The sequence below is a fragment of the Vanacampus margaritifer genome, chromosome 8 (genome assembly GCF_051991255.1).
Source record: "Vanacampus margaritifer isolate UIUO_Vmar chromosome 8, RoL_Vmar_1.0, whole genome shotgun sequence".
Taxonomy (NCBI): domain Eukaryota; kingdom Metazoa; phylum Chordata; class Actinopteri; order Syngnathiformes; family Syngnathidae; genus Vanacampus; species Vanacampus margaritifer.
The window spans coordinates 9,600,676-9,628,564 of record NC_135439.1 but is presented as its reverse complement, the minus strand read 5'-3'; the positions used below and the strand labels follow the sequence as shown (position 1 = coordinate 9,628,564).

Here is a 27,889-nt window from a genome sequence, read left to right as displayed (position 1 = left end):
ACACAATTAGTCTTCATACTTTCAGGATCGTGTCAAGTTTTTAATTACACTTCCCATTGGCTCTTAATGGGGTATATGCCATGGAGGAGGCGGGACTTCCCAGGTTCAGCGCCGTTTCCGGTTGCTGTTTGCGACGTGTGGGCGTGTGGAAACGACGCTGTTGTGTGAAACCCGGAAGTCCGTGGCATCTACCCCATTCATTGTTTTTGAAAATGTTAAAATGCAACTCTATTCTGATATTACAAAAACAAAAGTTTTATTTACATTAGTTACACGCACGCACACGTTCTAGAATGTCTACATCGGCACATTCATACATCAGTAGTTGCCTAATTTGACATATTACGCTCAGTAAGGTTTGTCACATCTTTACAGACGGACTGTAGTCTTCAAACATTGGATATATTCACAGCACTGGAAGGACAATAAGATAAGAACAGCTCTATTTCACTATTGCTGCACACAACATGACGAGTTAGGACAAGGCACGGTGCAAGGCGTCACAAGCCACCTGTTGCCAGAATTTAGTAGGATTTTTAACCCCCCCCAAATGCATTCATTCTCATAGGTAGAAAAATGTCAATATTTTCCTTTAGTGTGGTCTATTTCTAAAGTTTGGTTAATAATGGCAAATTTGATTAAAAATAATAACATTTAATTTTGAATTGAAATGAGCAAATAAATATTTCAATGATAAATATCTTTTTACACTACGATGGTTGAGAACGTTACAACACTGCCTGTACAGTTAATCAAAGTTTCACAATAATGACAGTTTGACTCTGAAACAGATCATTCCGGCCACATAGTGCCTAACGTTTTGTATGATTTCCTACTAAATTCTCACAAAAAAAAGCACATTGTCCACATCTAAGTGTAAACCAAATAAGTCACAGTATATGAAATCTATACAAACGAGGCCTCACAAGCCAGCGTCGGTTCAGCCCGCATATTGTCCCTCGGCCCGGCCTCACTTCGGACCGATGATGGGATGCTTTCACAAAGAGGACGTCGTCGAGTCCACCACCTCGCGACCGTTACACACCGCTGGCACGTAGTTGGAGGCGGAGCCTAGAGGACAAAGGTTCCAAAGATGTCATTTCATGCAATGTTTGGAACACGGCAACTAACTACCATTTTAGGACTGTTGAACGAAATGAAAGTAAACTGGCCAATTGTAAGACGTGATTATCAAAGTGGTAGAAGTACCACTGGTGGCTCCCTCTAGTGGTATGCGAAGAAATCACAAAATTAAATCTATAAATTAGGAAGTAGTTCAGGAATTTCATGTAACTTTTAGGGAGTATTTTGTAAATTCAATAGTATTTATAGGTAACCTTTAGGGAGTATTGGATAGATTTTAAGAGTATGGAACTTTTAGGGAGTATTTTGTAAATATCCAATACTATCCAGGTTAACTTTTAGGAAGTGATAAGTACATGTTAAGAGTATTTAGGTAACTTTTAGGGAGTATTTAAGAGATTCAAGATTATTCAGGTAATTTATAGAGAGCATTTTGTATATTTAAGAGAATTTAAGTTTTAGGTGGCATTTCATACATTTAAAATAATTTAGGTAACTTAAAGAGAATATTTGGTCGATTTCAAGCGTATTTAGGTACAGTATTTAGGCAAGTATTTCATAAATTTAAGAGTATTTGGGTAATGTTCAGGGAGTATTTCAGTAGAATGAATTAAAAAAAACAACTATTATACATTTTTAAGAGCCACTTTTGGGAAGTACAGTATTTAAAAAATTTTTTTTTAGCTAACTTGTGGGCATTTAATAGGTTTTTATTAAAAGTGGTTATTTAAAATTTAGGGAGTATTTTGTAGATTTCAGGAGTATTTAGGTAACTTGTGAGTATTTCATAAATTTAAGAGTAGTCTATTAAGGTATTTAATAAATGTAATAGTATTGAGGTCATTTTTAGGGAGTTTTTCCAGTGTAATTAAAACTAGTATTTAATAGATTTGAGTATTGATGTACTGTAACTTTTAGGGGGTATTTTGTAGATCTAAAAGTATTTAGAGAACTTTTAGGGATTCTTTCGTACATTTTTAAGAGTACTTTGGTAACTTTCAGGACATATTTAGTAACTGTAAAAGTATTTAGGTAAGGTAGTTTAAAAGTGTTAGGTTTATTTTGGGGAGTATTACAGTAGATGTAAGAGTATTTAGTTAACTTTTATTAAAGTTTTAGAGTATATCCAGGAATGTTTGGGTCACATGTGAATACTTCTTACTTACGTCTTAGTACACAACTGTATTTTAATGTTGGCCATTGTATTGGTATTTAGAGAGCCAAGTATTTTTCAAGGTGGTACTTTGCGTAAAAAAAAAAACTTTGAGAACCACTGCTATAGACAATAGCGCGATCTAATGAGTTCCATTTAAAATATTTTGTGCGCACCTTTGGAGTAACTGGAACTGGGAGCGGACGCGGAGGCCGACACGGTGGCACTGAAGCGGTTGGCCGTGACCCGCAGCGACGCTACGTTCTTCTGCGGCTGGAAAAGGATGATGTGGACCTTGGGAGCGAACATGCAGCCCAGGACCACCGAGCCGCTCAGACTGACAGAGATGCACATGGTGGTAGTTTGGACCTGCCAGGGCACATGGAAAGGCAGAGGGTGAATGAACATGTTGCATTTCCTTCTCCTAAGAAATCACATGAATGCACCATCCTTGTTCCTACCATCCCCCATCATCACAACCAGGAATTCATTTGTGCAACGGCTAATTAGATCACCAATTAAATGCAAGCTTCACTAGTTGCAAATCTTCAAAGATATTTAGTGTGTTTCCTTCAAAAGAAAAAAAGTAATAAATAAATAAATAATAAATACATACATATATATATATATATATATATATATATATATATATATATATATATATATATATATATATATATATATATATATAAACATATATAAAAAAATATATATATATAAATAAATAAAAAAAATATATATAAATATATATTTAAAAAAAAAAATATATATATATAAATATATATTTTAAAAAAATAATATATATATATAATATAGGGCCTTTCAAGGGGCACAATAACAATAACAATTATAATCACTATAAATGAATAAATAGAGTTCTCTGTTTTTCCCCGTAGGGCAAATTCATTGTACACTGAGATGTCAAGCAGAGTACGGCGGCTGAATCACAATGCCCACCCCTGAGCCATTTGAGAGGTGGAAGGAGTTCAACACCTTGCTCAAGGGCACTTCATTTGGCAATGCTCTGTAAATTAAGACCACACTCAAGAAATGTACCGCACCACTTTAGTCCAGAGAAACACGGCGAGGTTGTAATTGCAGCCACATCACAATGTTTTAGCAGTCCAGTCAGTACATTTTGTCCTTACGTGTCCATTTTTTTAAAAGCCTGAATGTATGGTATGTGCACAATGCACATACTGTATGTGAAGGCAAACACGGGCAAGAATGCTAATCATATGTCGCTGTAATGGACAGTCAGGGGCATGTTAGTCATGTTTCAGCCTCTAATATGAGCTGACTGTTGGGGTCATGTGCCTGAGCACCATCTCTTCCCACGCCACCGGATAGCCCCGCAGTCCAAGAACTGCTATTTGCAGATGCACAGCATGAAGTCGATATAGACCCCCCACAAAAGCCAAAACAAACGCAGGAGGAGCCTCACACGTTTAACTTTGGCTTGAAAATGCTGCTAAGTTATTTTTACTTCACTTGTTTTATATATAGTCTCTTTTTTTGTTCATTAAAATCTCTGTAAAGTGAAAATAAATGTCTTGTAAACAGAGGTGGCAAATCCAGGTCCAGAAAGTAAAAACCCTGCCATAGTTTGGCTTGCTGCTAGGGAGCTAGCTAGCGAGGTAGCTAGCATCAGGTGCTAAAGCCAAAAAGTGGCAGGGTTTTTACTTTCAAGTGCTAACTCGCTAGCTAGCTTCCTAGCTAGCTCTCATGGTGCTCGTTTACCTGATAGGGAGCTAGCTAGCATCAGGTGCTAAAGCCAAATTGTGGCAGGGTTTATACTTTCAGGCTCCCTAGATAGTACCCATGGTGCTTGTTTACCTGATAAAGAGCTAGCTAGCATCAGGGGCAGGGTGAGTGAGTGAGTGAGATTTTTTTTGCGTATGTGTGCCTAGTGTGAGAGAATTTTTGTGTGAGTGAGCAAGCGTGTCTCTCTCTCACTCTCTCTCTCTCTCTCTAAAAATGTAAACCATTTAAAACAATAAATAATAATAGTGAAGTAACAAAATTAATAAAAAAAATAAAAATATAATATTTGTAAAGGATGTAAACAATTAGATTTGAAGTCTAATTTTACGAAGCAGTGACAGGCAACAAATGCCAATTTTTCCAGTGTTCAAATTAATGTTTGGAATTATATTTGTTAAATAGGCAGTCAGTTCAACTTTGCTTCATAAAAAAAGGTATCATTCATTTCTACATTTTAAATCCTAAGGACGCAAATGGCACCGACATATAGCATTCTGACGGAGCAATAGTTACCCTGTAGTCACTGGCTGTGACGTAGAAGATGGGCTGGAAGGCCAGCCAGATGATGCAGGTGGTGTACATGGTAAAACCGATGAACTTGGCCTCGTTGAAGTTTTCCGGGCACTTCCTCGTCTTGAAGGCGTAGACGGTGCAGAGGACGATGAGGACGCAGTTGTACGTGAGCGACATGAGCATGCTAGAGTCCCTGCTGTTGCACTTGAGGGTGACCACGTCCCTCCGCTCCGGGCTGACCTCCTTCCTCACGCCGGGCACCTCCACCAGCAGCCAGATGACGGCCACCAGCAGCTGGCAGGAGATAAGGGCCCCGCATATGGCCACCTGGGAGGCCGGGCTGATGAAGCGCGGCCGCTGGGCGCCGTCCTTCACGCCGCTGAAGATGCGAGCGATGCGGTTGGTCTTGGTGAGGAGGGCCGAGTAGCACACGGCGAAGGACGTGCCCAGGCCCAGTCGGCGCAGCGTGCAAACGGCGGTGGAAGGCTTGGCGATGTAGATGAAGGTCATGCTGTAGCACATGAGGACCCCCAGCAGGAGGATGTAGGAGAGCTCGCGCCCGCTCGCCTTCACCACCGGCGTCTCGTTGTGCTTGAAGAACAGACCCACCACCGACAGGGTGCACATTATTCCCAAGCAGGAGATGGTGACGGGCCCGACGGCCCACGCGTCCTCCCAGCGGATGTACTCTTCGGGGAGGTCGTAGCAGCCCGTCAGGTTGTCCAGGGGCCACTGGCCAAATCCGCAGTCGGCGCACGTGAACTCATCCTGCAGGTACTGGTAGGGTTGGCAGGGGATGCAGATCCAGCAGCACACGTCCCCGGGCTGCATGCTCTTCACCTCGTTCTTCTTGCAGGGGTCGCTGCACTGGGAGGTGGGCGGCGACGAGCCGCGCCAGCTTACCAGGGTGGTGTTCAGGGTCAGGTTCTGGTCCCAGTAGCCCACCTTCTGGTAGACGAATTTCCCGTCTTCTTTGTGGTAGTGGAAGATGTTGTAGCGGCTGATGCTGTCGCCGACCGAGTCGAAGCGGACCATGTTCTCCGTGTCCGCGGGTCGAAACGGAGCTGGGAGGAACCCAAAGAAGAATTAGCGGTTTTGGAACCACAATTTTCTTGAAAAAAAAATCTCATCTCTTTTCAACCTCTAAGCTTTAGTTTTGATCTACACGCCGTGTGTGTTTTTTGCAAAAATGTCACGACTCACCTCTATTTATTTGCTTCCGGACGCTTAAGATGCGGTCACGTTGGCAGACATATGTGATATTTGTGATATGATCAAAACTGGATTCGGGTTTCAGAGGTCTGATTCCATGCATCTTTTTTCCGCGTATGCTCCCATGACACATAACCAAACTGGGCTACATGGGATGAAATATTCCTTTGAATGACGGTGATGTCATCTTCAGTCGACAGCAAGTGGCAAATTGTTTTTTTTTAAAATGTATTAATTGTACATGAAAAATAATGGAGTTATCAAATTAATTATAGACAAAATATTAACTTTTTAACTGCTGAAAATGGCTCAATGAGTCAAGTATCCCTTTAAGAAAAGAAATAAAAGGGTGGTGGGTGGTGTCTGGTCGGTGCTGGATTTCACTTTCCTTTCTTTTGTTTGATCCTTCCTCGGGTCTCCTGACGGCCTCACAACTCTGGCATGGATTCTGAAGTGTTCGGTTTAGGTGAACGGTGTGGGATTTTTTAATAGGTTTTAGATGAACTAATGCATACACACTCACACGCACGTACACACCCACATACAAAATAAAAATGTATAAATAAAAAAAAGAGAGCAACGATGGTGACATGTCAAATCGGTAAAATTACCGAATGAACTGAGCTCTCCAGGAAAAAAATAAAAAAATATTTATTTTAGATCATTTAAATGCCAAACTAAAAAGGTGTCTTGAGCCTCCTCTTAAAAATCTAAAAATATTTGCTATGAAATTCCTTTGCTCACCTTCAAACTTGGTCTTCAGGATGAACTCCTTGTAGAACCGTTTGCCATTGCCGGGTTTCATCGCTTCACAGACCTTGGACGTGTTAGAGCACACGGCTTGCCTCATGTTGTGGAGCGCGTAGGCCATGGCGTAAACCGCGTTGACCACAAACATGATCTTGGACTCCTGCTCAAAAGTGCCGTCCCTGAGACTGCGCTCGCTGCACCCGTGCTCCTGAAGACTGCAGCCGAAGCGGTGCTCCCAGAACTCTTTGAACCACGGGTTCCTGGTGTTGGTGTACGGGTTGAGTTTAGTGAAGTAGTCTTCAAACTCTCGGATGGGGTAGGAGGCCAGCTCGATGGTGAAAGCGCCGTCCGCCGCCGTCTCGCTGCCCCTCACCACGCTCTCCTGCGCCCCCCAGCCGTCACTCGCCACCCAGATGAAGGCGACTTTCATGCGGGCGGCCGCCACCAGCAGCTCCCTGGCGTCCTCGCTGCGGGTGAACATGATGACCACCTTGGCGTTGGACTTCTGCTGCAGGGAGCGGATCACGTTCTCGAACCCCTGGCGGTTCATGGAGCGGCTCACCTTGGCCGAGGTGGCGATGCAGATTTGGTGAGAGCGGGCCTCTTGCTGGAAGGCGTCGATGCCCGTCTCGCCGTAGTCGCCCTCCGAGGCTACGGTAGACACGTACGTCCAGTTGAAATAACGCAGAATCTCCGCCATGGCTTTGGCCTGGTAGAAGTCTGCGGGTACGGTGCGGGCAAAGTAGTCATAGCGGGATTTATCGCTTAGCTTGGCGCTGGTGGAGGCGTAGCTGATCTGAGGGATCTGGAAGAGTCGCAGGAGGTTGGCCACCTTCATAGAGAAACAAAAGAAAGTTTACTGCTTTTTTCCTTTCTTTGGTCCTTCCTCTGGTCTCCTGACGGCCTCACGACTCTGGCTGGAAGTGTTCGGTTTAGGTGAATGGTATGGGATTTTTTAATAGGTTTTAGGTGAACTAATGAATACACACACACTCACATGCACGTAAAAAAATAAATAAATAAATAAAAAATTAAAAACATAAAGAGAGCAATGATGATGACATGTCAAATCGGTAAAATTACCGAATGAAAAAAAAAAAAAAAAAGACAGTTTACTGCTAGGAAACTGCCACTATTTGACAAAATCGGCTGTATTGTAATCATATGATGTGATGTAGCTATTTCAGAAACAATAAAAACTTTTACCCAATATAGTTTTTACTAGAATTTTTTTATAGCCCATCTGTGGCTTCTCTCTCGTGTATTAAACATTTATCGTTAGCACTTGTGGGAATTGTCCACTTGGGGACATTTACTTTGGAATTGTCCACTTGGGGCTTATTTGTGCAAAAAAGAAACATTAGCATTTGTTAATTTGGATTTTGGCCCCTCCGGTAACTGTTTTCGGTTTCCGCTTTCACATTAATTTCAAGCAAGAGGCTCCTTGCAAGGAACTCGATAGCGTCGATCTGCGTGCACGCCAGCACTACACAGTGGGGAGTTCTTTTTTTTTTGTTTTGACAGATAACAGCCTCTTCAAATATCAAGTGAGAGAATAACAAAGTTGTAAGATTCAAAAACAAAGGATAAATGTTGCAGCTCTGTGACAACCGTGATGTCTTTTGAACATTTAACTTTATTCCACAAAGTCCAAAAACACGGGCACTGTCTTTTCTCCACTGCCCAAACCCCGCTTGCGTTGCATTCAAAACCCGCATCAGAAAAACGTAATTTAGTGATACCTTCACTGGTAATAGGAAAAATCAATTATTTGCATCCCAAAACCATCAAAGAATTCAAATTAATTACATTATAAACACAATTCTGACACACTCTAACCTCCCACATGAAGAAAAGGAACGTTATTTTAGGATAACATGAAAGGAGCACAATATGGATTTGGAAAAAAAAAAAACTCAGCAAACAGGCGCACATGAATATTGAAAACACACACAGCAACTTGAATGCTGGCCTGTTACAACTTACAAGGGGTATCCAGTTATTTTGGGGGTCATGAGACGCTCCACATCCGTATATTGAATATAAATAATATAAAAATGTTGATTGCTTAACCCTGGAGAACCCAAGAACCCTTTTCTTCTTTGGAAAATTATGAATTATACATTAAATGACTGCTATAAGTTCACTGAACACCAAAATATATGTTTTTTCAATTTTAACCCTTGTTTTTTGAACTAGCTCAGAGTTGCTAATTTATCAAAAAAAAAAATATAAAACATATTTCTAGGCATTCTGCAACATGATATGAAATAGATTAACAAAAAAAAACACAATTTTACCATCTGATGGTTTGCTGAGAAGATGGTTTTGTTTGGATTAATTTCCAGCTCAACAAAACAGCATGTTGCCAGCCATCTTGTCACCACCACTCTGGCTCATGTAAGTGCAATATTAATCCACTAGATGGCCCCACGCAGGGGTCAGAAGTGGCACTCTGGACTTTTGAAGTTAAATTTGTAAACAAAAAAAAAAGAAGGTCTTTGTTATTTGAGTAGCAGAATTTATAGGGGCCAAATTTGACCCCGTGGGTTCTCCAGGGTTAAGTTCATTATCCACTAAAAAGTACAAATTTGAGAAAAAAAATATTTCGTCAGTCCTTAAAATATTTCTTGATGGTCCTTATGGAAGTTAGTCTAGTCTTAGCTAGTCATTTGCATGAGACAGTTAGAGAAAACATTTTCATGTGTTTTCAAGCGAAGAAAACTTTATCAATCAGTTTTTATGAGATGCTTGGAAATCTCGTTGTCCCGGGCAATTGCGGGATGAGATGACAGGTCAAAAAACGATCATAAACGAAATGATTTGGTGAAATAAAGTGACTTCTATTTGAACACATCACTTCTTTACTTCCATCCTTCCATGTGAGTGAAGTGGGTCCTTTCATTGACTTGCAGTGTAACGCTTCATCTGAATGATGCAGTGGAGTGTTTGTCAGTATCCAAATGTTTACTCAGTCAGGGTCCGCATCACTAGCAGCTCGAGTCGTATAACTCGTAGCTAAATGCCAAAACCTGAAATAGCCGCGGAGGAGGATTTTTTTTATCAGGCTGTTTTGTTGCTCTTAAGCTTCTCTGCTGTGACCGCAATCTACTATCTGTCGGCCCATCACATTGTTCTAAATCTTCAAATTTGGCCCACAGACTAAGGAAAACAAAGTGGAGAAATTTGCTGTTACAAAACACAAGTTAGCCTTAAAGATTGAATTAATGGCTTATTGCTCAGTGGTTTGGGTCAGAGCCGATAAAAGCACCAATACAAGCACTGACTAAAATTGACAATTTCTAATATTTGTTCCGTGTAATCGTCCGAATTTATTGCCAATAATCTCCTTGCCAATCCGTAGCATTTTGCTTTGCTGCACTGCTTCCAGTATGTGTTGGAATTTTTTTGCCCAATTATATTTCAGACTCACATGTGCCACCATGTCAATCATTTGGAACAGATTTTAAATTTGCCCCAGCGAGCATTTTTTCATCCTCCGATTGGCTGCTCAGAGCAAAACAAATAAAAAAAAAAAACAACAACTTTATTTGCACTTAATACATATTCATCAAACTCCTTTCAGATGAATATATGTATTTGTGTTTTAATTTATCTAGGCTCTTGTTTGATCTATCTTTATATATTAGTAGTAGACGTAGTAGAATTGGTCCTTCAAGACATATTATTTACTTGACATGGTATCTGTGTGGTGCTGAATAAATCATTGTGGTGACAAAGCACAGAAACAAACCAAGCAGAGAACTGGTGTAAAAAAAAGAAAAAAGAAAAAAAAGAAAAAAGATAAGAAAGAAGCATTTTTCTCTGGATCCTCACGAGACACCCTGGTGATTATTGAACACACACAAGCTTATTACTGTACTGTGAGCTTGGAGGTTTCCCAAACAAGGATGTCCTCATGGGTGCAATATTGAAAATTCCCCCTGTTAAAATTAAGCATGATGAAAGTGTTTTTATAATATAATTCATTCCTGTCCTTAAAAGGAAACAAAACCATTAATCCTGGAGTGCTGTTATAGCCTGTTCATTGTTGTACATACACTCGCCGGCCAATTCTGACTTTACAATCATCAGTTGTGATTGTCACTTTAAGAGAGGTATTTTTATTATTATTACTATTTTTTAATTGTTTAAAATCATTGACAATAATATATTCTACGCAGCCCCACTAGTCTAAATAGGGTATTCCGGAATAGGAGTTAAGCAGCAAAATTCAGCAGTTTTGATCAATATCAGAAGGCGGCCATTTTGCCACTTGCTGTCGAGTGAAAATGACATCACAGTTGCTCAGGTCTCAGGTAACAACCAATCACAGCTCAGTTTCAGAAAACAGGTGAGCTGTGATTGGTCGTTACATGAGCCGTGCGCAACTGTGATGTCATGTTCAGTCGACAGCAAGTAGCAAAATGGCCGCCTCCTGAGATGGATAAAAAATGGCTGGATTATGTCGAATAACTCATATTCCACGAATGTAATATTAATCAGAATGTCATGTTTAGACTAGTGAGGTCACATATAACATATTATTGCCGAGAATTTTTTAAGGTGGACTTTCCCTTTAACTCATTCACTGCCATTGACGACTATAGACGTCAAAATTCATTTGAGCTATTTCTATTAGTTTAACATTTTTTTTCCACTTTTGTTAACGAGAGCATGAAAACCTAGAATTTTTTTATTGTACATTTAGAACAGATATAAAATGTGTGATTAATCGTGACTTAACTAGTGAAGTCATGCAATTAATTACAATAATAAAATGTAATCGCCTGACGCCCCTAATTTTTTATACAGTTTTTTTTTTTAATCGTGTCAAGTGATTAAATGTTTTTAATTGTAATTAATTGCATGACTTCAATAGTTAACTCACAATTAATTGCAAATTTTATATCTGTTATGAATGTACAATAAAAAACTAATCTAGGTTTTCATACTTTTGTTAACAAAAGTGGGAAAAACGTTAAATAGAAATAGTTCAAATGAATTTTTGACGTCAATGGCAGTGAATGAGTTAATGTAAAACTGCACCGGTAGTTAGTGGTAGATGGATAGAGAAGTAGGGTAGGTAGATCAGTCAATTGGTTGGTTAGGAAGTTCCTAACTAGGGCTTGTAAAGCGCTCTTAAGGTAAACATGCAGTTAGAGTAGGAAGGCAGTAAGAGTTGGGTCGGGTAAGGAGGTCAAGTACGTACGCAAGTCAGTGAGAAAATAAAAACGTAATCGGCACGTACCCACGCATTCGACCTCCTTATGCTGCAACAGCCCAAAGACAAGAGACGGCACAGGCGGCGCCCTAGCAGCTCTTGAGGGTATGAAGTGAGCCAATGTGATGGATGCAGACAGGCACGCCACACACCCGCTAGTGCTTCTTCCGTGTGCGCTGTGGACTTACATCAAATCGCCCACTGGTGCCTTTACATTGATGTTGCATTTGTATGTACAATCTTTTTCATCCTTAGCCAACAGCACGGGCAGGCAGGTACGAAGACGACATTAGGTGGGCAGCCAAGTGGCGGGGTGCGACACCGGCCAAGATTCCTATTTAAAGTCACACGTTCATTTTGACACCATAACCGGAATGATGCCAATTAGACGCTCGTTACAGTTCAGTGCTTTCATCCCCGAAAGATTGGTCCGCCTGCTCCGCGCCATAACGTCCGCCTCAGTGAGCGCGCTAAAAGATGCGTTATGGAGGATTACATTTCTACATCCATGAGTATGATGAGCTAATTAGATTATCAGTTATGCTGGCAATGCTCAGACTGTGACGTCACTGTGTGATTCAGGACTTTCTTATTATGAGCAATTGATTGACCAAAATGAAATTCTGTCTTCCAGAAACATGGTAGCTAGACTACTAAATATGCATAATGTGTCTAATTTCAGCCTGGCAGAATAAGCCCAGAAACGGTGACAAATTGTTTTTAGCATAAAACTAAAAAAATAATTGGGTTTTAACCAGTGGTGCATTTTTTTATTGACTCATTATTTTTGCATGTCACGTGACAACTAACCCCAAAATGACTGAGACATGTTACCCTAAACTATCATGTTGGCTAATGCTAGCTCTAGTTAGCTAAAGTTAGCTAAAACAGAACAATGGCAAGATTCTTGAATCTCTCCTCGAATGAGTCCGCATGAATTGCTGCTAGAATTTGTGTATGGACGACGTTTGTTTGAAAATATATAAAGATCAAATATTTTAATTTGGGTTGTGCAAAATGGTTAACTGGCGTTCGTCTCAGCTGAGAATGTGTCGTTCACTTCTCAGCCATGACATGACCCCTGACCATATATCTATGGGAAGAAAATTAGTCCACTTTTGTGTTGCACCTTCTACTGTAGTGGAGACGATAATAACAATGTGACAACTTACCCCTGTGACAACTTACCCCTGTGACAACATACACTGGTCTCTCCATACATACTATACACAAATGTTAATATTTTTTTTGTGCCAAATCCAAATAAAGTTAAGTAAATTTAGCAGGTATGGTGTCGGAATAAAGCTAAGACATATGGAATACTGTATAGACTGCTTCCTAACTCATGTCGCCGTCATGATTTCACTCTCTCATTTCTTTCATCTCTACATGGAAAGTCCATCTGCATGTCCCAGAGGTGCGTGTCATGTGTAAACCTCCAGCGGATGACATTCAGGCAGACACTTGAAGACCTGCAGCATTCTCCAGCTCAACCTCTTACCGAACGGCCCAGAAAAAGTGCTCATGCTTTGTATAATATATAAGGATACCCTACATAAAGGAATCATCCACTGGAGCCACAATCCTTTACTTGGAAATCTATCCAGCATGCATGTTTCCCTCCTCCAACACACCTGAATCAAATGATCTACATCAAATATCCTGACAACAACACAGTAATCCCTCCACGGTGAGCTTTATTCCAGTTCTAGCTGGAATAACATTCTGTCTAATTGAGCCAAGATTCACGTCCTAGTTTTGGGAAAGCCCAATCAGCACATAAGCCAAACTCAATTCTCTAACGACTACGAAGAAGGATGAATGTCCCCCTCTAATAAGCGACTTCACAAAAAGCTTTGAACTACTAGCGTTCGTATTGTTATTGCGGTGGCCTCTACACAGCAGCAGATTCTTGAATGTGATGGAAGAGAAACGGACTGTGTACGGTTTCAACTTGACATCAGCAAGCCTTGCTTCACTTTGGAGTGTCGTCGTGATGTGCTAATTGGGAGCACAGCTACTGTAACGTGTTAAGAAGCTCACGCACAAACACGACAGTTCGGTGGCAAGTGAGAGGACAGGATGGCGGAAGCCGAAGGATTTAACAAGAACGTCGTATGAACGAAAATAACTTTGTCAACACCATTCTTATTTCCAACCTGCGCATTTGGCAAAAGAAGCAAAAAACAAGTTCAGAAATGGGAAATTCCATCCGTGTTGTAAAGTAATGTACAGCAGTGGCCATCTATTTTTGTTCTGTACGTTTTGCTCAAATTTCAAAACACACAATCTGTTGATGTAGAAATGAGATATTGGAACGGAATCTGAATTGGCCGTTAAGACAAGTTGCTGTAAATGCACATCAGAAATCAAGGCTAATTCCAATCCTCCACCAGATGGTCACAACTGCTTCTTTTGTATTATGCGAAGACTTGACAAGGAGGACAAAAAAAAAAAAAGATGATGAAAGTGTCTAATTATGAGAGAATCCTTGTTGGGCTCATGAGAGATTGGCTCATCTTTCATTAGTTCCCTTTTTTGCTGCTCGCCAAAAGAGAAATCTCACAGATGGCGGGAATAGATGCTTGTCCTAAGTTTACGAGGATCCTTCTTGGCAGGTCTCCTTTAAACACACAATTTGGGGAAAGAAGTAGGGCTGGGTTTAATAATTTTAATAATAAATAGTGAATCAATTTTCCTTTTCAAGTCCGATATCGATTCATAAAACCATGGATCGATTATTTATACTGTTTTTCCCATAAATTCTTAAGAAAATACAATTTTAAAGGTACATTTTTTTTGGTATCTTATTGTTTTCTTGAAATGTACTGTTCACATGAATTTAAAGGTATTTTCTTTATTTTTGAAATACCCGACCTATTGCACTTTAAAACAATTTATATTTACAATTATTGAATTAGATAATGAAAATATTTTCATCGGATCTTTGCTGATGTCAATGTTTGCAAAACACTTAAGTGATTATAACACGTGCTATTTTCATTAATAAATAAATCATTTAAATAGTTCCTCTGCAAAATGTAATTTGGAATTTAATGTTTGTGGAGTTTTTTTTTTTTTTATCATGTCCTTGATATTTAAGAAGAATTGATGTTCCATAATTAATATCGGATTGAATATCCAGCCCTAGAAAGAAGTACACATATATATATATATATATATATACACATCTCTGTGTGTATATATATTTTATATATATGTATGATGAAAACAAATCTTATTTTCCACACTTTTACTGCCAAAATGTATTTGCCATTATATGTCCTATGATTTGCAACATATTTCTTAAGAAGCTAATTTCATTTGTGTACAAACAGGATTTTTGTCGTATTTCTCAAAGAGACAGTGTGTAATATTTAGTGCCATCTAGTGGTGAACTAATAGAATGCAGCACTTAGGTGCCCGGTGAGCGGGAAAGGTGAGCAAGAACGCACTGGAGAAGCTAACAAGAGAGGTGCCGGCTAGCACAAGCTAGCTGGAGCAGCTAACAAAAGCAGCTAGCAGGAGAATTTAGCAAAAGCTAGCGAGAGCAAAGAAGAGGGAGACAAGCATCCTGATACGGTATTCAGGTGAAGTTTTCTCCTTTGAGTATCCGTAACATAAAGATGGCGGTGAAACATGGCAGCCACCTGTAAGGCGTGGTGCAACCTATCTAATATAATTAGCGATTACTAGACTAACTATTATATAAAGGAATGTATGTTGATGTGATAGAACAGATTTTTGGGGATGTTTTTGGAATTAATAATGTTCTTTTAAATGAATGAATTATTATTTCAACACTAAATAATACACACTGCCTCTTTAATATGTCTTTTTCGTGAAAACAAACACATCTGACCTGATCTAAAATGCCAAGGTTCGGCAGCCATTTTGCATTAACACAATAGGTTTAAAGAAGTATGTCTTTTCGTTATTGCGATGGTATGAAGAAGAGACCGGGGGTCGACGGCTCCCCTCTTTGGTGGAGGTTTTCATTCATGCCAGGTCCACCACACCAGCATCTATCGAAATTCAAACACAATCTGCTTCTTCCTCTGGTCGTTGAATCGGTGGAGGCTGATGTCTGTGGATCTCAATCTGCTTCATCTAAACTTCCTTCCTTTCCTCAGTCTCTCCTTTAGTCTCTTGAGGTCTCCCTAATTTATTGGAATTTAGATGTTTCTGGGGTTGGTGAAAGACTCTGGTTGGTGCTGGATTTCACTTTCCTTTGATCCTTCCTCGGGTCTCCTGAGAACCTCACGACTCTAGCTGGATTCTGAAGTATTCGGTTTAGGTGAACGGTATGGGATTTTTAATAGGTTTTAGGTGAACTAATGAGTACAAAATAAATTAAAAAAAGAAAATTGAGAGAGAGTAATGATGATGACATGTCAAATAGGTAAAAATTACCGAATGAACAATACTGAGCTCTTATGAAAAAAAAGAAAGAGAAAAAAAGAAGAGACTATAATGGCTTGTTAGTATATCGTAATATTCTTTCATTCTTTAACTTTAATGTGAATTCAGCTCTTTATTAGAGAACCGCAAATTATGCAAAAAGCACCGAAACATCGAACAGTTAAAAGATTCAACCCGAATGTTCACTCTCAGATTTTTTTGTGAGCAGCGTATAAGCTCCCGGCTCCTCTTTTCTCCACAGTTGCTATCAAAACAGACAGTTGAGCGCGGAATAAGTTTCATTTTTGTGCCTGGGTGGTCTCGAACACGTTGACAGGCAAGTGGCGCAAACACGCCGTTCTTTTGACAGAGGCGTCGGCATCACAACAAGGAAAGGAGGTCGCTATTGTGCCTGTGGCTTTCAGCGAGGACGCCCCGTTGTTCAAATGGACTTCAGGAGACACACTCATGAATACGCTCGTCATTCAGAATCAAAACCTACTGGACTCGTGCCCAGAACTGAACGTGTGAAATCACGCAGCGGCGTCAAATCATCATCGCTTCCTCCTCTCATATGTTACTTTCTGTGTGGAGGTGCTGGCAATTACAGTGCAAAAAAATATGTTTTTATACTCCCACAGGGAGAGGCAAAGGAACTACAAATAGATTTGGTTATGAGATGCCATCCAACACACTTTTTCTCTAATGCAAAGCACTACAAAGCAAGCAGAGACTCAGCAGAGCTTAAATACAAGCTTATACACAAAGCCAGATGTCAAAAGCAGCCATAAAGTGATAAACTGTAAAATGTATAATGCATTAAAAAAAAAAATTATTTGTAATAATCAAGGTTCGACTGCTACAATATATAATTCATGTGTGTCATATAGAAATATAAAATTGTAATAATCTTGCCATCTTAATGGCATCATCCTGATCATGCCAAAACTCACCCAACTCCGCAAATCCATCCTCTTTACATTTTGCTCTTAAGGCTTTCTAATATAAACAAGAAAAATGCAATTGTGACTTGTCATTTTTTCTTCTTAGCTGTCAATCGAAAAAAAACCTTTTTTTTTTTTAGTAACTTCACTTGAGGAAGAAAACTAGTACATATACGTTTCACAACAGAAACTTTCAGCGTAGTTCAAAGAGCACGATGAAAGTAAATGAACTGCGTCAATAATAGATGAGCGCTAGGCGTGTTAGCGCACATGTGCAACGACATTTCAACAATATTGTAGCGGCTTATATGAATCGAGAATACCGCATACGCATAATCGAATTGTCGCAAGTTGATTCATGTCAACGAGGCACACAAATCCACATACTGTACATACACAGCGGCAAAGACGCTGATTAACATGCGTAAACACATCTGCATATTCATGAGCTCTCTTAGTCACCAACACTTCAGGTGTTATGTCAATTATTAATGCTATGCCGCGCACGGTGTGTTTACTACAACACACAAGAACATGTTGCCTGTCTCGAAATGAAGAATGTGGAACTTTTTTCAACCGATTTGAGGCTTGAACTCTTTTTGCATTAGAACATTATTTCGATTTTTACTACAAATAAAACAGGAGAATAAAAGACTGTGTACATACATTATTGTACCTCACATCACAGCATGCTTTTTCACAATTCTATTTGTAACAAATATGTGTTTTGTTCGGGGGGGGATAAATGATCAGATTAGGCACTAACATCACTCTAAATGTAATGTATCATTGTCTGGTAGACATTATGTAATTGTTAATAGTAGTACGTGAGGGCAATTGGAATGCAAGAATTATGCTTGAATGAAAAATAAATAAATATTTATACAGTCGTAGCGCTAGTGGCTAGCATATCTGCCTCACAGTTTTGAGGTTCTGGATTTGAAATATGACAGACAGATGCTGTGAATGGATGCATGGATGTGAATGGATGGATAGATTTATTGATGGATGGATGATAGATGGATGGATAGACAGATGAATGTATAGACAGATGGACAAATACTGTGAATGGATACATGGATGGATGTGAATGGATGGATAGATGGATGGGTGGATGGAAGGGCAGATGGACGGATGGATGTAAATGGATAGATGGATGGGTGGATGGAAAGATTTATTGATGGATGGATGGATAGATGGATGATAGATGGATTGATAGTCAGATGAATGGATAGACAGATGGACAGATACTGTGAATGGATGGATGGATAGATAGATGTGAATGGATGGATGGGTGGATGGACAGACGGATGGACAGATGGTTGGACAGATGGATGGATTGATAGACAGATGATTGGATAGACAGACGGACAGATAATGTGAATGGATGGATGGATGTGAATAGATGGGTGGATGGATGGACAGACGGACGGCTCGCATGGAAAGATTTATGGATGGATGGATGATAGATGATTACAGATACTGTGAATGGATGGATGGATGGAAAGCTTTATGGACGGATGGACGAATGGATGATAGATGGATTGATAGTCAGATGAATGGATAGACAGACGGACAGATACTGTGATTGGATAGATAGATGTGAATGGATGGATGGACAGACGGATGGACAGATGGACAGATGATTGGATAGACAGACGGACAGATAATGTGAATGGATGGATGGATGTGAATAGATGAGTGGATGGATGGACAGACGGACGGCTTGCATGGAAAAATTTATGGATGGATGGATGATAGATGATTACAGATACTGTGAATGGATGATGGATGGACAGATGGAAAGCTTTATGGACGGATGGACGAATGGATGATAGATGGATTGATAGTCAGATGAATGGATAGACAGACGGACAGATACTGTGATTGGATGGATGGATAGATAGATGTGAATGGATGGATGGATGGATGGACAGATGGATGGATTGATAGACAGATGATTGGATAGACAGACGGACAGACAATGTGAATGGATGTGAATAGATGGGTGGATGGATGGACAGACGGACGGCTTGCATGGAAAGATTTATGGATGGATGGATGATAGATGATTACAGATACTGTGAATGGATGGATGGACAGATGGAAAGCTTTATGGACGGATGGACGAATGGATGATAGACGAATGGATAGAGAGATGAATGGATGGATGGATAGATGGATGGATGGTCGGTCAGATGAATGGACGGACAAATACATGGATGCATGGTTGGATGACAGATAGTTAAATGAATGGAAGGGCGGACAAACGGATGGAGAATAGATGGATGATGGACAGATGGATGGATGATGAATGGATGGATAGACAGATGAATGGATCAATGAAAAGAATAATAGATGAATGGATGAAAGTGGGTGCACACGGTGCGAAACTCTGCTTTAAGTGTGTACTATAAACTTGCAAATATACTGGACTGCTGCATGAATTTGCATTTACCTGGATGGAAACATCACTGTAGGATCCACCGATGACCCCCGAAATGGCCAACGGGACCTCATTCTGGATGGGTCGCGACCCGTCCGGGCAGATGAAACCCGGGTCGTGCACCTTGGTGAGGGACGCCCTGACAAAATCGAGCGACTGCTCCAAAGCGTAGGTGTCCTTCGAGCAGCTGTCAAGGATGTGCGCCCCCAGCTGGAGTCCAGGAAGGATGCGATCGCTGGAATTAATCTCGTCCAGCGCCAGCAGCATCGCCTCCAGCCTCTGGATCCCGCGCTCCGCGTTGATTTTACCGCAATCCTCCGTCCCTTCGCCTTTGTGGTGCACCGGGAAGAGGCCGCCGATCACCAAGTCGCCGTCCATGAGGATCTCACGCTTGGCCGCCGGGGCGAGTCTGGACATGCTGGGCAGGCTCCCGGGGACCAGCAGCTCTAGCAGGAGGAGGTGAAGGGGCCAGTAGGAAGGCACCGGAACGGCCGACGACCGGAGCAGCGCGGTGGTCAACATGGCGGGGGCAGGAAGTTGGGATCGGTGTATTAAAGAGGAGGGGAGGTGGTTGTTTACAGAGAGTTTGTGTCTCCTGACACTGGACACAGCATGATGGATACTTCCTGGAAGTGAAATGAAGAATCAATACAGTCAACAAGTTGAAAATATAAAAGAAAAGGGGAAGTCAACCCTTTGCTTTATTTTAAATGTTTGAATTGTCCCAAAGACATATTTATATGTTTTTTTTAATGCTAGAGCATACAGAAGGCTTTGAAGCAATCAATGAACTGCAGAGAACGTGTGAAGCAATGGTATTAATTACAAAAACGGCCGGCAGGTGGCAGCAGAGTATAAGAGATCAACCAGGGCCACGTTGTAAAAAGCTAATTTACCCCCAGTTATAAACAAATTTGTGAATAATGATGAAACTTAGCTATATTCAAATGCTAATTGCTGCAAAACGGAAACATATGGAAAAGTATTTTTCCTGATGAAAGAAGGGACTCTAATTGTTCTTTTGGTAGGTTGCATGTTTTTATAGCAATAGAACACAATATTCTGTGGGTCTTGCAAAATCAGTCAAAATCCTGTAAAACAGATGGGAGCAAAGGGGGTTGCTTCAGTGAAAATGGCTGGGAGTGAATGACTTAAGCAGCAAAAATCTTGCCTCTTTTACCTATAAATAAGGCGGCCATTTTGTCACTTGCTGTCGACTGAATATGACATCACAGTTGCTCAGGTGTCAGGTAACAACCTATCACAGCTCAGCTTCAGAAAACAGGTGAGCTATGATTGGTTGTTGCCTGAGCCCTGTCGACAGCAAGTGGCAAAATGGCCGCCCCCTGAGATGGGACAAAAACGGCCTGATTTTGTTTCATAACTCATATTCCACAAATGTAATATTAATCAGAATGTCATGTTTAGACTAGCGAGGTCACATATAACATATTATAGTCAAGAAATGTTTGACTACCCCTTTAAATCTGATAATGAATAATACCAGCAAATTAGGGGCCATAAATACAGAGAAAAAAATGCTTTTGAATGGTGATTTTTTTTTTTTTGTATTAAATGTTGCTGACGGGATTTTACGTTAATTAAGGCAAACGTGAAAATGTTGACTTTTTCTCCTGAGATGTGACATATCTGTAGATATTCCAGACACTTCCCGAGGGAGGAGGATTTTCCCAGCTTACGATGAGATGACACATAGATGGTGGTGCTCCTCAATGAAGGGGGGGGGGTTGCCATGGTAACTTGCTTGGTTAAATAAAATAATAAGTGAGGGTTGGACTGCAGGGAAGTGGGCAGCGTATGCTAATATGGATCTCGACAGAGGCGAGCGTACTGGTTTTTGATTTGTTGTGATTTCTAATAAGAATGCTCATTATTTTAGTGATGGCAAACATGCTTATTTATTCACATTCCATTGTTGTTTTTAAACTTTTTAGGGTGTACACACCTTTTGCACACGCTAGGTAATATTTCCTAAACAGGTGTTGACCCAAAATACTGTTAACAATCTTGTAGGGAGCTACGCGCTGAAATGTTCTCCAAGAACAACAGGAAGACAACAGGAAGGTACGAGTCTAATGATTGCTGCATTCCCCCGCTCGGGATAAATATTACATCAGGTTGTGGGTGGCAGCTCGAGCGACGCATTGATGAATGCACTGCTTTGTATCCAGCGAGGAGGTTCGCCGAGAGTGTGACGGCGTTGCGTCTGAGGGTGCGACAAGAAGATCACCAAGCCGGCGTTACATTTGACCTAACAGAGTCAAGGTCAAAGGCCGACATTAAAAAAAAAAAAGAAGCTAATTGCATTTCTGCGTTGGAGCAGATGGCAGCTTTCTGGTTGCGAAGGCAAGGTCGCCGTGTGAATTAATGGCGCCATAAGGAACAGCCAATTAGGCGAGCCTTTGTGAACTAGGCCAAATGGAGGTCGGAGGTCTCGCCGAAGCCTAAGAAGTGCAAATGCAGTCAGACGCCATAGAAGACATGAAACGCTCGCCATCAAAAAAACGCATTTCCTCATTTGAAAGACAACCGGGGCTCGATCAGCCTTCAAATGATCCCATCAGCCTTCAATCAGGTCATTAAAAGGACGGCGTTGCAGACGCAGCGGCGGAGTGCGTCCGTGCTCCCAAAGTAGGAGGCGGTCAGAAAGGACTTGTCCGGTCGCCATTAGCATAAAAGATGCCTTGAGAACTGCATTCTTCATTGTCTCGTCCAAATTTAGCCAGTGTGAGTCAGTGCAGACTCCCTCTCAGCGATGCCGTGATTGGACGACGACGTGTAAGTGTGTGTGAAGATGTTAAGTGGGAGCCAAACGTAACAAGAACCACATTTGCTTGGAGTCCAACATTCGTGATGCATCCATCCATCCATTTTCTATAGCGCTCGTCCTCATTAGGGTCACAGGTGAGCTCAAGCATCCGTTCACACTTTGCTTTCTCACCTGTGGACAATTTTGAGTCGTTAAATCCATATAAGGTCCCACTGGTGTTGACATTTTTTCTGAAGAAAATTTTGGTCCACCTTCAAATAATAATAATAATAATAATAATAATATGTTCTATGCAGCCCCACTGGTCTACAAAAGGTATTCTGGTTAATATTGCGTTAGTGGCGTTAAAACAGCAAAATCCAGTTTTTGCCATTTGCCTACTTGTTGTGAAAATGACATCACAGTTGCTCAGGTCTCAATTAACAACCAATCAGAGCTCAGCTTCAGAAAACACGTGAGCTCTGATTGGTTGTTAACTGAGACCTGAGCAACTGTGATGTCATCTTCAGTCGAAAGTAGGTGGCAAAATGGCCGCCCCCTGAGGTGGATAAAAACGTCTGCATTTTGCTTCATAATTCATATTCCAAAAATGTAATATTAATGAGAATGTCATGTTTAGACCAGTGAGGTCACATATAACACATTATTGTCCCGATTTTTTTTTTAAAGGATACTTTGTATGTTTAACTTCACTACAGTTACTGCAATTATTACGTTAACCAAACGACCAATAAGCAGTTGACTTTAAGACAAAATGTACACTGGAATCTAGTGTACATAATTAATTTCTTAATTAAAATTAATAATTAATTGCAATTCATTGTCATCTAGCGAACAGATTCATTAATTCACATTTTTTAAGAGTCCTTCACAATCATAATAAACAATAAAGTATTTAGAAATTAACACCTCTCAAAACAGTGACAATTAAAAACGATATTTCTTTTAAATGTAGCCGTTATTGTAGCCGGTGGGTGTGAATGAGATTTAATTGGCTGTTTTTGGATGTGATGTGAATGTTTAGTATCATTTCAGTAAAATCACTCAAACCATGTATCCATTACATTTGATTTATCTGATACTAAACGTGCGCACACTTTGGTGGAATCCTCCCATGTACAAGGATTGGCATTTAATTTAAAACACTAATAATAGCAAGAGCGGTGAGATGTCGTAAAAAAAAACAAAAAAAAAAAACACTGACAAGATTATCATTTATTACTGAGATTGAGTGTTGTAGCACAGCATCAGCCAAATGTCTTTAATTGGCAAAGACAAATGGCCATGTAAAATAAAGCAAGGGAGATTGTCTATAAAATTAGCGATCTGCTCTCAGTTAATAAGGAAAACCTACTTGTAACTCCCTTCATCCTCATCTCATGTGCCTCCAGATTCACTTTACAGCTTCTAATCGGTTTGGTATTTCAGTGCCCAAAAGTGTAGTGTGCCATGCAACTTGTTTGTTGATTTTCACTAACAAGCACGTTGCGTGTGGAAAAGCATGGCAGAAAGTGACAGTGACAGCTCCAAGCCGCTTGCCATCAATCTCTGTCAAGATCTCACATCCGATGGCCAATAGATTAGGTACATGTGCACAGTCAGATCTTAATGCAAAGGCTATTTATTTTTTTAATATATTTTTTTCATTTTACACCACTGTAAAAGACAAACACTCTATATATGTATCAAAATTTTGCATTATTATTATTTTTGTAATACCAGATTTTTTTTTAAATCATGCAAGTATGCAGCCAAGTGTACCTAATGAAGTACCCTGGGAATTGAATGTTGTGTTTACATGTTTCTTAGAAAACATTGTAAGTGTAAAACGTCACATTCAGACGTGGATTATGGTTTTTACTAGCACTTTGTAACTTTGCTGAATGGTTTTGGTTATATTACCTAAAAGTGTTAATCTAATTGTATACAGGTTAGAATACAATGTATGTCTCATTCAGGAGATATGTATTAAAGAGGGGGGGAAAAGCAGTTTCTTACCTAAAACGTTATTGGCGTGCAGCTTTCCTTGGCGACCGCGAACGCACCGCGAGCCGCTTCATATGACCACCAGCAGCGTGCAGATGTTGTCCTCTTTGGAACGTATTTGCCAGCCTCCTGCTTGGATCTGTCCTTGGTTCTGAAGTGTTTGCACACACTGGCAAAACTCCTTCGTGCTCTCCAACTTGCCAGCCGTCGGACCACTGGACCTGCAGCCACGTCCAGCCTCGCGCAAAAAGACTGGCCACTGGGCGCTACAGAGAATAACCAAAACTCGACTTGTGAATAAAGTGGAGTTTTTTTTTTTTTTTAACAACTTCAATAGTTTTCTCGTCGGGAAGCGATGAGAAGGAAGTTGAAAACAAAAAGAATCTTCGGCTGGTGGCGGAGGTGCGACACGGACGCACCTATGCTGCTCTACTGAGCGCGAACGCGACCACGCTGCGCGCTCCCGACTGTCAGCCGCTTTCAAACAAAAGCCCAACTACACACAGGCTGGGAGAAGCTCGGTTTTGAACAACACTACAGACGAGCAGGAGCAATCACACACAAAAAAACATAATAATAATAATAATAATGTTAATAATAATAAGAAGAAGAAGAAGAATAAACACAAATATGCTTTTTTTTTTTTTATCCACTCTGAGTTCCCCACTCCTATTTTGTGCTTGGGTCAATTAAAACAAATTGTACAATAAAAAAAGCTTTCATGAAGGACTGTCAAACTCATTCACTTTTCTCATTGAATCCCATCCAGTTGAGTGTTGCATGCACTCTAAAGCTGGAAGCTCTTTTTGTGTTTTTCAGCCCGTCATTTCATGGAATAGGTCGACTGTAGCTCATTTATAAGGGCTTGGTCTTTGAAACCGGAAGGTCACAGTTCAAGCCCCCCTGCACAGTGATGCTGATCTCCTAACCTCGCTACAGTGAGCAAGGCATCATTGGACTCACATCCCGAGCTCACACACATTACCATATAGTATATGTCAGGGCTCGGGAGCTCCAACAGCCATTTGAACCCATTTAATTTTTTGGGTCAAATTTTTGCTGCAGACAACCTCCCCCCCCCCCCCCACCCCTTCCTAATAAGATTGTGGTCTGTCAATGGGTCTGTGCACCACCACGAAGAATTTCTAAATACAGTTAATGACCAATATGGGATGGCAGCGTAGACCTTCATCTTTAATTTAAGAGCTTTGGCCAAGAAAATGATCATTTACTGATCATAAATTACATCCCCTTTCATGCAGAGTAGCTTGCTCGGAAGTAAGAGGTTACGTGGTGGCCCGTTCCTTTGTTACCTCAAGACAAATGCAGTTAATATCGGGTATTGAGTTGGGATTTGGCTGCTGTTCAAATGAAGCTCCCGATATGAAGTCCAGGGAGATCTCCAAGCAAGAGAAGTTAAAAAAAAAATCTATAAGAGAGAGATGGAAAGAAACATTGGATGTGACCAAATAAACAGAAAGAAATAAAGTACTTCGGAGCTCAACCTGAGACAGATTGCAAGCATCTTTAAATAGAACGGATAACCCAGGGGTGCTCAAGTTCGGTCCTCGAGAGCCCCTATCCAGCCTGTTTTCCGTGTTTCCCTCCTGCAGCACAGCTGATTCTAATGATCAGCTAATGAGCTAGCTTTGCATAAGCCTAATTACGATCCTGATCATGAATCAGGTATGTTAGTGGAGAGAAACATGGAAAACAGGCCGGATAGGGGCTCTCGAGGACCGAACTTGAGCACCCCTGGTATACCCGGTAGGGGCAAATTAAGATGACATAGAGATTTTTTTTTTGGGGTCTACATAAACATTTTTGAAATGCCAGAAACAAATCAGTGCAGCATATGGTACATTTTGAAGCCTCTGGTTGATCTAACAGCAGATTTAGAGCCAGTCACAAGAAGGAGTCATGCCATATCATGAATGACAAAACTCCACTCCACTGCATTTCTGAGCATCTGGGTCATTTCTAGGGATGTTCAATACCACCTTTTTTCAGACCGATACCGATACTCAACTCTTGAGTAGTCACCGATACGATACCAATTACAGATACCACTAGTACATAACCCCCCCCCCCCAAAAAAAGACCTATAAATCCCAATACATGAAATTAATGGCAATTTTCTGTTCCCTTAATTTCTCATTTCTAGTTCCTGAACTGAAAATAGCACTTAACCCTAACCTTTAAAATAAGGCTGGTATCAGCACCGATACCGATACCTAGTATCGATACTCAACCGTATTGTGACCATTGGTGCAAGACTCTCTCATGGCAGTTTCATGTGTGTGCATTTTAAATTGCCACACATTTGGGGCAAATTAAATAAAACAAAACATGGCTTTAATGCATTTGTGGGCTTCTGTAAAATTATTGGAGTAATTGATTTATTTTTCTGTAACTCAGTAATAGAACAGCGAAAAACCCACATTTAATTGATGCCAATTTATTGACGTCATTTAATTGACGGCAATTAAAATGATGAGGGGGAAAAAAATTAAACCCCCAAAAAATAAAATAAAATAAAAGTGATTAAATATAACATATAATTTTATTTCGTAGAGCCAATCAATGACATCATTTATCGATTGGGCACATTAAGACAGCCATTCACCAATTTTGCATAAATGCAAAATATCGGCCAATCCCGATCCAACTGATCAGATCAGTGTGCTTGCGGTCCCCCTCCCTAATATGAAAGGAACAAAAGCACTATTAGAAAAATAACAATACTTTTGAAACTTGAAAACAAGGAAACATAAGCAGCAATCCCCCCTCCCCAAAAAAATCGCAGCAGGGCTGGAAACCAAAACATAAAGCCAGGAAGCACAAGAAACAAAAGCATTGACTCTACAAACATGAAACAATAACTGTTTAAAAGACGAGTTGTCCAGGACATGACAGAAGCCAAAACAATCCGACAAAAGACTATTTATACACGAGGAAATACGACAAAGGTAGAGACAATCAGGGGCGGGCCTAACAATCACGATGACATCAAGGCAGGAAGTAAAGTTCCTGAAATAAGAGGACACATTATTACAAAATAAAAGACAAAATGAAAAGCAGGACTACAAACTTCATATAAATGACGAGACAAGCACAAATAAATACGTCATTATAATGAGAGCACTGTCATATCTTGTTTGCCTTATTTAGCCATACGTAATGTGCAAAATATTAAGAACGCTTCGTGTGTGTGTTTTTTTTTTTTTTTTAAGTGTACCCGAAGAAATGCCCATTTAGTGTATATTCAAGACAAGCTAAGTGAGCATTTTCCCCATTCCCCGCAGAATACGACATCAGCAGCATTCCTGTTGCATAATTGGCGAGGTGTTCGGCTGCACAAAAACAATTAAATGTACAATTTCTCTCAGGAAGCAACATCAAGAGGGTTGCACAGAATACGCCAATGCGGCTTCCTTGCTCAAACAGTTCAGCCACCTTCACATACTTCAAACACACGCGCACGCACATTTCATTTTAGGACAATAGCTGCGCAGGAGGGGCTGGGCAAATAAGGTCCTTTGCTGTGCAGTGGCAATTAAAATGACGAGCGGGTCCTGCCTGTTGCGTAATTCTCTCAACTAACACAAAGGGACCAATTCTC

General features: G+C 40.5%; 1 protein-coding gene across 1 annotated transcript; it reads right to left on the bottom strand.

Moving 5' to 3' along the window:
* Positions 1–19: 19 nt before the first annotated feature.
* Positions 20–24,719, bottom strand: grm2b (glutamate receptor, metabotropic 2b). Its single transcript, XM_077574157.1, has 6 exons — positions 24,280–24,719; positions 19,503–20,116; positions 6,470–7,307; positions 4,514–5,577; positions 2,413–2,605; positions 20–1,071 (listed from the first exon to the last, which is right to left on the bottom strand). The coding sequence occupies exons 2-6, from the start codon at positions 20,010–20,012 to the stop codon at positions 998–1,000; spliced, it is 2,679 nt and encodes an 892-aa protein (XP_077430283.1). The 5' UTR covers positions 20,013–20,116; positions 24,280–24,719; the 3' UTR covers positions 20–997.
* Between the last annotated feature and the right edge of the window lie 3,170 nt (positions 24,720–27,889).

What these genes read in the sequence shown, in the direction of transcription:
- grm2b (XM_077574157.1), bottom strand. Translation starts at nt 20,012, where the DNA reads ATGTTGACCACCGCGCTGCTCCGGTCGTCGGCCGTTCCGGTGCCTTCC. An exon ending in ACAGTGATGTTTCCATCCAG is followed by an intron (nt 7,308 to 19,502) that starts GTAAATGCAAAT and finishes TTCTCTATGAAG; the next exon opens with GTGGCCAACCTCCTGCGACT. An exon ending in CAGTTCCAGTTACTCCAAAG is followed by an intron (nt 1,072 to 2,412) that starts GTGCGCACAAAA and finishes TTTGTCCTCTAG; the next exon opens with GCTCCGCCTCCAACTACGTG.